This window comes from Mustela lutreola, chromosome 3 (genome assembly GCF_030435805.1).
Source record: "Mustela lutreola isolate mMusLut2 chromosome 3, mMusLut2.pri, whole genome shotgun sequence".
Classification (NCBI taxonomy): Eukaryota; Metazoa; Chordata; class Mammalia; order Carnivora; family Mustelidae; genus Mustela; species Mustela lutreola.
The window spans coordinates 72138923-72154511 of NC_081292.1; the positions used below are offsets into that span (position 1 = coordinate 72138923).

The 15589-nt window shown below is 38.8% G+C and overlaps 1 protein-coding gene across 2 annotated transcripts in view; it reads right to left on the minus strand.

The window, feature by feature from the left end:
* CLVS1 (clavesin 1) overlaps positions 1–15589 on the minus strand; it is a 193302-nt gene that overhangs the window by 28470 nt on the left and 149243 nt on the right. For both annotated transcript variants that reach the window (XM_059166369.1, XM_059166370.1), the window contains exon 4: positions 3902–4012. In XM_059166369.1, coding sequence (XP_059022352.1) covers positions 3902–4012 — 111 coding nt within the window. The remainder of the gene's footprint in view (positions 1–3901; positions 4013–15589) is intronic.

Consider the following 15589-nt stretch of genomic DNA (forward strand, 5'->3'; position numbering starts at 1 on the left):
TTGTGTCTGCAACTTAATCTTCATAAAATGTTAATTTATTGCTCAGAAAAGGGGCTGAATTAATAGTCCTTAAAAAATGAAGTTTATGAACAAATTGGGTATTATTTGGCTCGGGCCCGAATTTACACGTTCAGTAATCTCCTAATTATCCCCACTGATAAAAAGGGTAGCGATGTAGACTATGCAACCCCCCAGTCATGCTTCTCGTGCACCCCCACATTGTTCTGCTCCTTCTGCCTCCCCCAACGGCTTTCTGCTCTCTGTACCCTCTCCGTCTTCCCATCCTCTCCAGGCCTTCCCCAATCCTCACCAGCCTCTTCCCCAGTCTGTCCTGGAGATACCTGCGTGCTCTGGTGCTCCTCCCTGCTCCCCCAGTTAACTACTGTTTGCTGACTTCTATATTTTCTAATGGGTGCATTTATGTCTTGATCGCCCACAGGAAGAGAAGAACACTCAGGAAAAGGGATGGTGTTTTCTTACCCTTTTAATACATTCCCAGCTCCCAGGATTGATGTGGGCACAAGGTAGAAACCCTATCCATTCGTCAGTGGAAGGAAAACTGTGGCCTGAGAACTTAGGGGTATTTTTACCGCCATCTTCCATTTATGTCTGGACTGAGGGCTAACACCCAGAGAAGTTTGCATATTCTAAACATGTACTAGAAACCGGCCAAGCAGGAGGGAAAACCTGCCCAAATTGCACTTATTTTCAGGAAAATCCACACAGTGGTTAAGCCATAAGTCAATAATGATCATCTCCTACGATTTAGGAATTGACTTCTGAATTCTATTTCAAGTCCATCCGTGGAATGGTATCAGTTCCCATACTTCATGTTGCAAGTTCAACGTACACAAGTTATATCCAAGCGTAGGAACACTGATTATACACACATAGGTGTATACTCACAGCCCACAGTTACCATCATGCAATGTAAATGTGACTTTTAAAATACTTAAAATTAGGAGCATCTGGGTGACTCAGTTGGTTAAGTATCTGCCTTCAGCTCAGATCAGAATCCCAGGGTCCCAGGATCAAGTCCCGTATTGGGCTCCCTGCTCAGTGGGGAGTCTGCTTCTCCCTCTCCCTCTGGCCCCCCCTCTCTACTCATGCTTGCTGTCTCAAATAAATAAATAAAATCTTTAAAAAATAATAATAAAAGAAGATACTTATATATAGTATAACAATATACCATAAAATTATTATCAATTATGTCATATACTATAGATTATATTATAATATGCTACCTAATAGAGACATATACTTGCTACATTGTTCTGTTGTATTGATTTTAACTTATGATGTCATGACATCATTTAGAAAGGAAAGGAACAAGAAGCTAAGTACTAACATTCTTTAGAAGAATACTGAAGCAATTTAGAAAATAATGTATATTTTCTGACAGTGGATCTCAATTTTAATAAGAATCTTTGCTTTTGAAGAAATTCATGGGTTCTGGCCTTTGCAAAACACCTCTCAGAAGGAGCTACAGTGTTTGAAGCATGGAAAAGCTGGGGATAAATACTAGGCCTGGTGTTTAGAACAAATATTTGTACCGACCCACCCAATACCTGCTGTTCTTTTTTTTTTTAATTTTTTATACTATAAATTTTGTTCATGATGTTCATGTTTTCTGTTTTAAGTTTTTATTAAATTCCAGTTAGTTAACATATGGTGTAATATTAGTTTCAGGAGTAGAATTCAGTGATTCATCATTTACATATACCACCCCAGTGCTCATCCCAACAAGTGCCCTCCTAATTCCCATCACCCACCTAGCCCATCCCTCTATTCCCCCAACTGCAACCCTCAGCTTATTCTCTATACTTCAGAGTCTATTTTATAGTTTGCCTCTCTCTGTTTCACCCTATGTTCCTCTGTCTTGTTTCTTAAATTCTTCACATAAGTGAAATCATACATACTTATTTAGCTTAGCATAATACACTCTAGGTCCATCTACATCATTGCAAATGGTAAGATTTCATTCTTTTTTCATGGCTGAGTAATATTCCATTATATAGAGATACCATATCTTCTTTATTCATTCATCAGTCGATGGACATTTGGGCCCCTTCCACAATTTAGCTATTGTTAATAATGCTGCTATAAACATGTGTCCCTTCAAATCAGTATTTTTGTAGCCTTTGGATAACTACTTAGTAGTGCAAATGCTTGGACTAGGGTAGTTCTATTCTTAACTCTTTAAGGAACCTCCATACTGTTTTCCAGAGTGGCTACACCAGTTTGCATTCCCACCAACAGCCAGCATGGATAGGCAGTGCTGTGGAAACTGGCCTTGTCTCCTGGGGTGCTGTGGGATGGAAGAACTCAGCAGATAGGAGGCTGGACTTTTCACCTATCAGATTCTGTTCTGTGCCCAGAGTTCCAGAAACTCCTTTCTATGGCACCACAGCAAGTGTCAATTGCTTTGTCGGAAGAATTCCACCCGTTCATTCCTGAGTAGAAGATTCAGCCCCTGGGAAGCCTGAAGCCATATGGGGAAAAGTCTAGGACACTTCTCTGTCCTTAGCACTATCCTGAGTCTTTGCCAGATTGCAAAATGTTTCCAAATGTCTCTGCTTCCTTAGGCTGGTGAGTTCTAGTCTTAGTGCCACCCTTGTTTGGGAATAGGAGAACTATCCTTCCCATAACCTGCTGCCATGTTCCCTCAGGATCTGGAAGGATCTGAGGTTTAGGACTTAGAGACACTGCAGAGTGTGTATCTGTGTGTGGCGTGGGGGCTGACATCATCATTTCCCCCTGCATACACAGACTCTTCCTTGTCATGAGGTGCCCTGGGTATAAGGGCACATGTAAGGTGCTGTTAAGAATGACCTTGGTCAGGGGTGCCCGGTGGCTGTTGGTTAAGCGCCTGCCTTCAGCTCAAGTCAGGATCACTGGGTCCTGGGATCGAGTCTTCGGGATCTCTGCTCAGCAAGGAGCCTACTTCTCCCTCTACCTGCCACTCCCCCTGGTTGTGCTCTCTCTCTCTGACAAATAAACAAATCAAATAATAAATAAGCAAATAAATTAAAGAAAAAAAAAAAGAAGAAGAAGAGGAATGACCGTAGTCAGATTCCCTTGACAGGTGGTGCACCTGACCCCGGAGGTAACTGAAATCAGGAAGTTTGAAAGAAGAAGCTAAATGGTAAAGCGAACGAGAGTCACTGGGTCTCTACTACATGTGTAGCGTTATGCTCCCTGCTTTCCTCTGCTGCCTCTTTAAATTACCCAATATCCCAGTGACCTGGGTGTTAGTCCCTCTGCCTTTCTAAATGAGGAAACTCAGATACAGAGTGAGTGGTGGAACAATGTTCCGTCTCTTGGGTAATCAGAACGCCACCACAAACCTCAGCTCTGATGGAAGGTGGTGGCCTCCCAAATGTTATCAGCTGAAGTAATTAAGACTTTAAAAGCCTTTTCCTAAGAGCATTATAATTTCTCGTGAAGAATGCTTCCTCAGCCTCAAAGGTGATGAAGCTGGCAGCGATGACCCAAGAGCCATGGGGAAGAAAAAGAAATGGTAAACATTCTTCATCATGATAATACATTTGCAGGACAAAATGCTAGCTATTAAAATACGCCATGAACGGGAAGCTGCTTGACCCCATAGCTCCCTGGAGCATTTACAGTAAAATGGGCATCTGGTATCTGCATGCCTTCAAAGTTTCCTTTGGTTTGTCACTGGGACTCTGAAAATAACTCAGTTCTACTCAATTATTGATTAAATTCAGACCATTTGCAAACTCCAGCTGAGGCTCACATGCTCAGGGAGTGCAGAAAAGCCGAAAACCCACAAGTGCAAAATAAGGGGGGAGAGAGAGAGGGAAGGGAGACAGAGATTGAGAAAAGGGTCCGGTAATTGCCCCTCAGCAACCCGCCATTGGGTGTGTGTTTTCATTACCCGCTTCCTGGTCTTGTCTTTAAGGAATGGCTTGATGAGCGTGTACAGGGCATGAATGTACCAGGGTTGGTTGACAAAATGGACTCCTCCGAAGCGGGCAGGAAAGCTGTCCTGGGGCAGAAAGAGAGAAATGCACACCAATTAGCACACATTCCAGAGATGACTGGGCCCACAGGACTGCAGCCCTGGGACAACCTATTTCTTCTTTCTGACGGAAGCACTAGCTAATATAAGCAAGCAAGCAAGCAAGCACACAGCCTTCCTAGCTGCTAATGTTTCCTCTATTCCCCTCACTTCCTTCCTCTCCTCTGACTCCGTAACTTAAACATCATGCAAAGGTGCCAACTCGTGTCTTTCTCAGTTCACAACGGTACGACCTCTGACGTGGCACATAAGTGTGCGTGACCCAGATAGTTAGGGAGTCCAAATTGTGTCATGCATCAGGCAACCAAAGCTTCAGTTCCCACAAGCCTTGAGCATACACTCCCTCCTCTACCCTCATGCTCTACCTGCCAGCTACAACCCTCTCTGTTGGCATTGTCATGATAGCAGCTGAACTTCCTGGGCATAGGAAGGGACAGGAAAATGATTTCCAAGAATCTGAAGAGATGGAACTCTCTGGAATCCACCAATATCTGACAGTACGTGCTGGCAAAGTTTCTACCAATTCCTGAGCTGGCTCCGTCTTTCATCCCCACAGAGTAGGGCCCAGGGAAAAGAGATTTGTTCAGTGGATGGGCTAGTTGATTCCCCTAACTGAGGGAATATGGGCCTCCTCTCTGCAGATCAATATATTTTGTATATTGTCAGGAATCTTTCAAATGCTTCCAATTTTAGAATCCAGATCAGAGCACAAAGCTTATCTTTTAGAACAACTGAGAAGCTCTTCTCCATGCTAATTAGATCAACAAAATCAGGGCCCTTGACCATGAAGTCCAAGCTAGTCCTGCAGCCCCAGGACCCGATTTCTTGATGGAGGGGTCCCGCAGATTGCATTGCATTCATCTGAATTAATGGAATTAAAAAAGGAGGAGCAACTAATTCAGTTTGAATTGCCAAGTGCACTGCCAATCAATTTCATCACAACAAATATTTTTGTAAAATGTAAGCAAGAAGACATGAAAGCAGAAGGAGCTGAGCTGCCTGAGGTAACATTTCAGGCAGCAGGCTGATCCCCGAGGGTGTATGAAATGTCTTGCCTGGGTCTTTTTTAGTAACGAGGAAGAGGGTTATTAACTTTTTTTCAGAGCCCTGTGAATCTACAGGATCCCTGGGCATCTTCTACACTGAGACCTAGTTCCCAATATAAGTACCTGAACTGTGTACATAATGGTCAATATTTTAAAAGACTTAAAAATTATTTTTGCCCCTACCTACACATTTTACAGAATACAAAGGAATTGTATATTTTGAAGATAAATCCAGATGATTTGATTAAAAGTCTGTGTTTTGGAGGACATGTATTCTTTTATTTTAATTATTTTATTTTAAAAAAATTAAAGAAACTGCCAGGTAAGAGTAGAGAGGCTTTTCATACTAATTTGTCCATGTGTCATAATCTCTCACTGTGCCTGATCTGGTTTTAGACATATAAAAGTTCTTAATAAGGCTGTTTTTTCTCTTTGAGGTAGTTTGGGATCTTAAAATTCTTTGGTGCTTTAAAAAAAAAAAAAGAGAGAGAGAGAGAGAGAGAGAGAGAGAAGATCGCTCACTGGAGTTTTTCCTTGGTGTAAGTGCTAAACGGAAACCTCACTCTTTTTGGTCCTTTTGAACTTGTTATTCAGAAATATAACTCATTATCCCACACTAAGCATGGGTTCTGAAGGACTCTAGAAGACGAGGTGAGTACTATAAAGGGCTTCTCTATAAAACCAGGGCTTTACTATCTTTTTCTAATAGGTCCAACAAGAGGGTTTTTATTTCTATTGACAGCCTATTGTGTTATACATTTTTAGGTTAGTAATGTAGAAGAATATGTTGTGAATAATACTCTAGAGGCAGTAGGCAAAATCTCAAAGAAAATATTAGCTTTTTAAAAGTGTCTAGAGACTCACTCCTATTTTAGTCTATGGAAACTCAATCATCAAAAGACATCAAAACCATCTTCTCTTTGTGTCAGAGGAGGTTGAAAGTAAAAACGCAAGGCTGAGACCCAGTTCGTTCTCTCTAGGTTGACCCTGGTTTCATGTCTGTCAGCTTGAAGACATGGGATTTTATTGATCTCATCCAGGTCAGCCAGAAACTATGTGCAGATACACACATGTAAAATCCTGTGCCTCTGAGATCTGGGTTTGGGCCAGAGTAGAAACAAGATCACTTCCATCAGGTCTCTCTAAAAAATTCAAATGAAAAGCCCTCTTGTCTAATGAAGATGACGTGAAAATGTTCTGTTTTTTTCAAATGAGCCTGCCCACATTATTAATAATACTGTATGTAAGTGTGCGTGTGTGTGTGTGTGTGTGTGTGTTACAAGGGAAAAATGAAGGAAGGAAAAATTAGCAAACACAACCCTTTTAGAAGCAATGTTAAGGGACACCTGGGTGGCTCAGTTGGTTAAGCAGCTGCCTTCGGCTCAGGTCATGATCCCAGCGTCCTGGGATCGAGTCCCATATCGGGCTCCTTGCTCCGCAGGGAGCCTGCTTCTCCGTCTGACTCTGCCTTCCACTCTGTCTGCCTGTGCTCGCTCTCGCTCGCTCTCTCTGACAAATAAATAAAATCTTAAAAAAAAAAAAAAAAAGAAGCAATGTTAAGTGACTCTTAATCTCACAAAACAAACTGAGGGTTTCTGGGGGGAGGGGGTTGGGAGAAGGGGGGTGGGGTTATGGACATTGGGGAGGGTATGTGCTTTGGTGAGTGCTGTGAAGTGTGTAAACCTGGCGATTCACAGACCTGTACCCCTGGGGATAAAAATATATGTTTATAAAAAATAAAAAATAAAAAAAAAAAAGAAGCAATGTCTGTCATTGTTGATGATATTGCCTGGTCTCATTAGCAAATGACAGATACAGGAAAAGCAAACCACAGATAAAGGGGAAATATCTCCTAAGACTCCAAGGGGTTCATTACTCTCCTGGAGATGTACTTCTTAGGTCCTGGAGCAGACCCACCTCAAGATGGTAGGCTGAGATTCAGTGATGTTGTAACACTGTCAGAGTTCTTTGTGACTAAGGAGTATGTGCTAAAACATACCCTAGGCTCAAGAAAATGGTGTTAATTTCTGTCATTTCATTTCATGCATCTTTCAGTAAAAATATAATATCACTTCAAGTTATAAACATACACAAATCATAAAATTTGTTCCCCAGGTTATTCGCTTATGGTAAAAATAATATCTACTCTAGAAAAGTAAAAAATAGATTCAAAATTTTTTTGAAAAACTATAAAGTAGAAAAAGGCAAGGAAGACAAAAGAAAAATCATGTATATTCTCACTGCTAAAGACATACTCCTACTAATTTCAATCACTCAGGATGAGCTACATTATATTGTAATAACACACAAGCCCTGCTTTTTCACATTTAAAACCATAAGGATTTATTTCTTGCTCACGCAGAATAGAATGTCCTTGCTTCATTGGCAGGGAGCCACGCTTGATTTGCTCTCAGCCAGGGATGCAGCCTTGCCCATCTGGAACAGGGCTACTTGCCATAGCTAAAGAATCACACCTTAGCTCTTAAGTGAGGCCACCAGAAAGTGACACGCTCCATCTATCATATGGGCCAATCATGTGCCTGACCTCAAATGGGTCAAGAAATGGAATCCTACCATAAGCCTAGTCGGGGAAAGATCAAAAATGCAGGCGGACAGCACTAATAATTACTCAAGCTCTGTTTCCTTCTTCCCTTCCTCTCCTTTCCTTTCCTTTCCTTTCCTTCTTTCCTTCCCAAATGGGATCACGTTTTTAAAATTGGACTTAATAACTATTTCTTGATGGCTTGATGCTGGTGATACAATATCAAATGATACAAATATAGCATTTATGGGGTAGTAGGGACACAGACAATGGCAATCAAGTAATGATTTGTTTAGCGTCTTCGATTCTTCACTAAAACATCAGTGCATACCTTGCACCTTTATATTTCAGCACACAATTACGAGGGCAAGCGCATCTTCCAAACTAGTCCTCAAGGCATTCCAGCTCCACTTTCAAAGAGCACTTTCTCTAACCCCCTGATACCTAGAATACTGGCTCAACAACTGACCTACAAATCTGAGCTCTACTCACTCATGTTCAGGATTCCCTATTTGCTCTCTGAATATTCACATTAAGGGTATTTACATCCTTGTGTTATGTTTCCTACATGAGATCGCTATTCAAGCATCTAAGTGTTAGTAGGATAAGTATCTGATATCATAAAGTATAAAAAGTAGAATAACACTGACTTGAGAAAAGTGGAGGAGGGGCCAGTGACCAAAAGAGTGATGGGGAAATAAGGAATAGGTCATAACATAGAGGATAATTTTTAAAAGAACTGAAAAAGCCAGTGGACAGGGACAAACTCAACTATGAAAGGGAAGGAGATGGAGGAAAGTCTATTATACATAAATCTAGCAGTGGAATAAATATTGCACATGGGCCTTCATTGTGGAAAATAAGAGGGTAAACTAGAAACATAGAGCATTATGAATGTGATTAGATTCTTTCTGAGTAGTGCAAGGTACCTGGGTAGAAGCAGTAACACTTTAGCTGAGAATTGCAGCTAATTAAAGAATCAGGGTCAGCTCCCTGGAAAGAACTGTTAATGCCCTGATTGTCACTAACCGAGAGAGAGTGCCTTATAGGAACTGCAGAGCTGCCAAAACCTTCCTGAGATATCATGATGCTGTGGCCACTCACCAGATGACCATTTGTGCCAGCATTCAGATTTTATTACTAAGTAGCATCCAGTCCTCTGCATGCCAATAATGAGGATACCTTCTCCTTCCCCACTGGGATGCTGTCAGAAGTGAGGACAATCAGGACTTTTGACTATAACCAAGAGATACTGAAACCATTGCCACCACAGTGTCAATGGAGACCACGTGGGAAGCCAGAACTCCTGTCACTGCCTAGTAGTAACAAGGAGGTCCTCTTCTTTGAGTGTCAACAGAGGTTGAATGAGGAACCTGGATGTCTGCCTCCATTTGGCAGTAATGAGACAGCATACTCCCCTTTTCTTGCCAGAGTGTTATAAAAAACAACAACAACAACTACTAAAACTAAAGGTTTATGTAAGATCCAGAACTTCAGAACATAATACAGAAATGTTCAAGTTAAAATTTAAAGATCACTCTTTATATCAAGAACTAGGAAAATCTCAAACTGAATGAAAAATGAGGTCTATACGAAATGACAGACATGTATAATTAATTGAGAAAGATTTAAATTATCAATCATAAAAAATATTTCAACAACTATGAACATGCTTGACACAAATGAAAAAAAATAGAAAAACTCAGAAAAGAAATAGGAAGTGCTAGCAAAGAAATAGAAAATATAAAGGAGAACCACAATTTGAAATTTTGAACTGACGAACTATAATAACAAGAAGAAGTAGTCGGAATTCAGCAGATGGGCTCACCAGTAGAATGGAGGAGTCAGAGGAAAGAGTCGGTGAACTGAAAGATAGAACAATACAAATTACCCAATCTAAACAACAGAAAGAAAACAGACCTTAAAGAAAGCAGACTCTTAGGGACCTGTGGGCCTATAATAAAAGATTAAGCATTTGTGACATGAGAGTCCTAAAAAAAAAGGAGTAAGAGGGCGAAGCTGGAAAAGAACGCAAAAGAATGGCTGAAAGTTTCCAAAATGTAGGAAGAAACATAAACCTACAGATTGAAGAAGCTAAACAAACACCAAACAGTATGAATTCAAATAAACTGATGCCAAGACTCATTATAACTATATTTTTGAAAAGCTAAAGACAGAATAGTGATGGTAGCCATAGAAAAACAATATCTTGGCTATTGCAGAAAAACAAATGAAATGACAGTAGATTTCTCATTAGAAGCCATGGAGACAAGACGGAAGTCACATGATATTTTTCAGGTGCTGAATGCAAAGAACCATAAACCTAGAATTCTATGTCCAACAAAAATATCCTTCAGGAATGTACGGGAAATCAAGAAATTCTCATATGAAGGAAAACCAAGTAAATTTGTTGACAGCAGACCTTCCCTAAAAGAATGGTTTAAGGAAGTGCTCCTCAAGAGAAAGGAAATGATGAAAAAACCTTGGGTCATTGGAAAGGAAGGAAGGAAGAATACAGCAACCAAAAATATAGGTAAATATAATAGACTTTTCTTCTCCTCTTAAGTTTTCTAAGTCAAAGGAAAGATCATGACCCTGTCTAATGGGGTTCAAAATGTGTATAGGGGAAACATATATAAAAATTATATTATAATTTGGGGAGGAAAAGGATGTAAAGGGAACTAAGGTTTCTATACTTCACTTGATAAAATATCAACATCAAAAGACTGTGATATTAGGGGCACCTGGGTGGCTCAGTGGGTTAAGCCGCTGCCTTCGGCTCAGGTCATGATCTCAGGGTCCTGGGATCGAGTCCCACATCGGGCTCTCTGCTCAGCAGGGAGCCTGCTTCCCTCTCTCTCTCTCTCTCTCTCTCTGCCAGCCTCTCTACCTACCTGTGATCTCTCTCTGTCAAATAAATAAATAAAATCTTTAAAAAAAAAAAAAAAAAAAAAAAAGACTGTGATATTATAAATGTATTGTGTTATTCCCAGAGCAATCACTAAAAAAGCCGTACAGTGAGATATACTCAATAACACCATAGATAAGTAAAAATAGAATGCTAACAAAAGTACAAGCAACTCCATGGAAGGAAAAAAAGGAAAAATAGAAATTCAAAACAGAGAGAACAAACAGAAAAGATAAAATAAAATGGCAGACTTAAGCCCTAACAAATCAATAATTCACTTAAATTTAAATGGTCTGAAAACAGCATTTAAAAGGCAGGGATTGGCAGACAGAATTAGAAACATACAGTGTGTGATGTGTGTGTGTCTGCATATGCTGTCTGTAAGAAACTCACCTCAAAGATAACTATGTAGGCTGCAAAATAAATGAAGTAAACACTGATAGAACTGAAAGAAGAAAGACAAATCCTCAAATACTGGCAAATTCAACATCCGCCTTTCAACAATTGATACACTTTCAGACAGAAAAATCAGTGAGCATACCAAAGAACTCAATAATGCCATTAATAAACAGGATCTGATTGATACGTGTAAAATGTTCCATTCAATAGCAGCAGAATACGCTGACTTTTTAAGTAACCATCGAATATATATCAAGACAGACCATACCTGGGACATAAAAAAACCACAACAGTCTTAAAAGAAGTGAAACCAGACAGAGTATATTCTCTGTCCATATGGAATTGAACTGGAAATTAATAACAGAAAGATAACAGGAAAATTTTCAAGCACTTGGAAACTAGAGAACACATGTTTAAATAATTCATGGATGGGTCAAAGAAGAAGTCTCAAAGGAAATTTAAAAATGCATGGAACTGAAGGGAAATGAAAATACAATGTATCAAAATTTGTGAAACACAGCTAACGCAGTGTTGACAGGGAAATTTATAGCATTAAACACATATATACAAAAAGAAGAAAAAATCTTAAATCAATAAATTAAAGCCCCCACCTTAAGAATGTAGAAGAACAAACTAAAGTCAAATCAAGGAGAAGAAGGGAAATAGCAAAGAGCAGAAATCACTGGTATTGAAAAAAGAAAAAATAAAATCAATGAAACAAAGAGCTGACTCTTTGAAAAGGTCAGTAAGATAAACTTTTAGTAAGACTGACACAGAAATAAAATCACAGAAATATCACAAATAACCAAGATCAGGAACCAAAGAGCAGATACTGCTACAGACTTTGCAGACATTAAAAGGAAAATCAAGGAATACTACAAGCAATTATACACACATATACATGACAACTGAGAATAAAGACCCATTCCTCAGAAAACACAAACTACCACAACTCACCCAATACGAAACAGGTAATTTGAATAGTCCTTCACTATTAAGAAAATCATGACATTTGTAATTTTGAAAGTAAATCACTGGGTTCAGATAGTTTCACTGGAAGATTCTACTGAACTTTCAGAGCTAGCACCAATTCTATACAATCTCTTCCCGTAAATAGAGGAAAAGGTAACACTTTCCGATTCATTTATGAAGCTGGGATCACCCTGATACCAAACCAAAACAAAAAGAGTACCAAAAAATAAATTGCAGACCAATATCCTTCATTAATATCATTGCAAAAATCCCTAACAAAATATTAGCATACAGAAACTGACAATATATGAAAAGAATTATACACTATTGATGTGGGAAACAGAGATAAAAGAAAATTAAATTCCCTTACTATCCATAGCCCATTGCCAGGTCCTTGAAACAGGCAGAGTGAGAGTCCCCTATGAATTCAGCTGCCTCAATGTTAATACTTTGCTAAGGGAAAAAGGCCATCTTAGCCTGACCCACAGGATCCTGTAAATCTACTTTAACATATAAAAATTATTTTGGAAATTTCCTTTATATCTACCCCCAAGATACTTGCTGGCAATCATCCCCCAAGCATGTGACCTACTGATATATATCTGAAGGGTCTCATGACTAAGGTTTTATTAGATGGTAATAAATGACCTTTTCAGAACAATAGCTACCCCCCTCAAGGTCCTGGAAACCTTGCTTCCAAATTCCTTAGAGACTTACCCTATCCCTAACCCTCTCCCTACTTGAAAGTATATAATAGGCCATTCCTCATATCCCCAGGGCAGCTCTTTCTGCCCATGGGCCCTGTCCTCTTGCTTTAATAAAAACCACCTTTTGCACCAAAGATGTCTCAAGAATTTTTTCTTGGCCTTCAGCTTCAAACCCTAACATCTTTCCTACATCACTATGATCAGTGCGGTTTATTCCCAGGACGCAAGGATGGTTCTGTGTTTTAAAATCAATTAATTGATTAATTAACCATGTTTCTAGTTCCTATATTTGCTACCTTGACATCTTGGGACTTCGGGATGAGAAAGGAACTTCCTTTTGGCTGATTCTTAGAGGATGAGGCTTGGCAGGAAACACTCCTTTCATATGCAAACTAGCCAATGCACAACCCATACCCCCAACTGCCTCCTTTATCAGACTCTGACTCAGGGCCACTGTTCTTCTGACCTAATCATCCCCACGGTCAGGTACTAGCCAACTAAAGACAGCTCCTAAATTCAGGAACCCACTGAAATTATTCAAACTAGCCTAAATACTAAACCTGCTTAGCTCTTTTTCCCGGCCTTGCTCATTTCTTCCTATGAATATCACACTTAAGACTCTTGCCACAGTTTTCTTCTCACTCCCTCTGCCTCCTGACTAACTAGAAGTCTTCTTGTGCCCCTCCCATCATGGTTTGCCATGCCTTTGCTTCTAGTGATCTGTGAATACAATGAATTTTTCCTTTCATGACAGTCATTTCCATGTCTCTGTGTCTTATCATACCTGATTAAAACAAATCCCAGTTGCCTTTACAACAGTAATCCATTGTTTTAACAGGCCGAAGAGGAAAAAAATCACATGATCCTATCAAGTGATGTAGAAAAAGAATTTGACAAAATTCAACAACCATTCATGATCAAAACTCTTGGAAAAATAGGACCCTTACTTGCACATAATATGATTATCTACATAAAAAATCCCAAGGAATCTATTTTTAAAAAGCCAGAAACCAATCCTCCTATAACTAATGAGTTCATTAACATTGCAAGGTACAAATTGTATTTTTAGGTACTAACAATAAACAGAAAGATGCCAAAATTTTAAAAATGCATTACTATTTACAATTGCTCCAAAAATTAAATACTTAAGTGTAAATCTAACAAAACATATCCATGATTTGTATGCTGAAAACTACACAATGCTGATGAAAGAAGATTTGAATAAATGAAGAGACCTATTATGTTGTGAATTGAAAGTAAACCTACTAAATACGTCAGTTCCCCTCAAATTGATAGACAGATCTATCTGCATTATCTATCAAAAGCCAAGTGAGATTTTTTTTTCTATAGACATCAACAGAAACATTCTAAAATTTATATGGAAAGGCATAGAACTTAACATAGCTAAAACAATTTTGAAAAGAAGAATAGAGTGGAAGAAATCATTCTACCAAATTCAAGGCTTATTATAGCTGTCATAATCAAGACTGTGTGGTATTGGGGGAGGGAAAAATGCATGGGTCATTGAAGCAGAATAGAGAACTCAGAAATAGATCCACACAAATATGCCCAACTGATTTTTGACTAAAATACAAAAGCATTTCACAAGAGGAAGAAAGCTATTCAACAAACAGTGCTGGAGAAACTGGACTTCCATAGGCAAAATAAATGAACCTGACTTAACCTACACATCTCATACAGAAATTAACTGAAAATTCATCATGGGATTAAATGTAAAACATAAAACTATACAGTCTTGGAAAAATATTGGGGACAGTCTTTAGGACTAGACTAGACTAGACAGAGCTTTTAGACTTGACTCCAAAAGCATGATCCATAAAATGAAAATAATAATAAATTGGATATTGTCAAAATTAAAACTCTTGCTCTATAAAAGTTCATGTGAAACAGCTGAAAAGAGAAGCTACAGAGTGGGACAAAATATTTGCAAACGACTTATCTCACAAAGAGATAATATCTAGTATATATAATAAGGCTCAATCTCAACAGCAAAAAGGCAAACAGTGCAATTAAAATATGGGCAAAAAGCATGAAGGGACATTTTACTCAAGGAAATATACAGATGTCAAAGAAGCCCATGAAAAGTAGTTCCATATCATTAACCATTATTGAAATGCAAATTCAATGAGATATCACAATATAAATCTATCAGAATGTCTTTTAAAAATAAAAACACCAAATGCTGGCTAAGATGTGGAGAAACTAGATCACTTCCACATTGTAGGAATGTAAAATGGTAATAGTCACTCTGGAAAACACTTTGGCAGTTTTCTGAAACCCTAAACATAAAACTACCATATGACCCAGTAAGTGCACTCTGGAACATTTATCCCAGAAAAGTAAAAACTTAGTCCACACAAAAACTGGCACATGGAAGTTTATAGCAGATGTATCTGTAATAGCCCCAAACTGGAAATAACATAGATCTTCAATGAGTGAATGGTTAAACGAATTAGTGCATTCAAACCATAGAACACTACTTAGTAAGTAAAAGGAAGAATTACTGATATACACAATAATCTGGATAAATCTATGGAGAATTTTTGCTATGTGAAAAAGCCCATCCCGAAAGGTTACATACTGTATAATTCATTTCTATAACATTCTTGAAATGACAGGTTTATAGAAGCAACAGATTAGGGGTTACCAGGGGTGAAGGAATAGGTGAGGGTTAAAGGAAATGGGTATGGAAAAAAGAGATAACATGAGCAATCCTTGTGAAGATCAAAATGTTCTGTATCTTGACTGTATCAATGTCAATATCCTGGTTGTGATATTGCTGTATAATTTTGCAAGACACTACCAGTGGGGCAAACTCAATAAAGACTCTATGGGATCTCTCTGTATTATCTCTTAAACCTGCATGTGAATCTACAATTATTCCAAAATAAAAATTAAAGAATGTTGGGGTGCCTGGGTAGCTCAGTCATTAAGTGTCTGCCTTTGGCT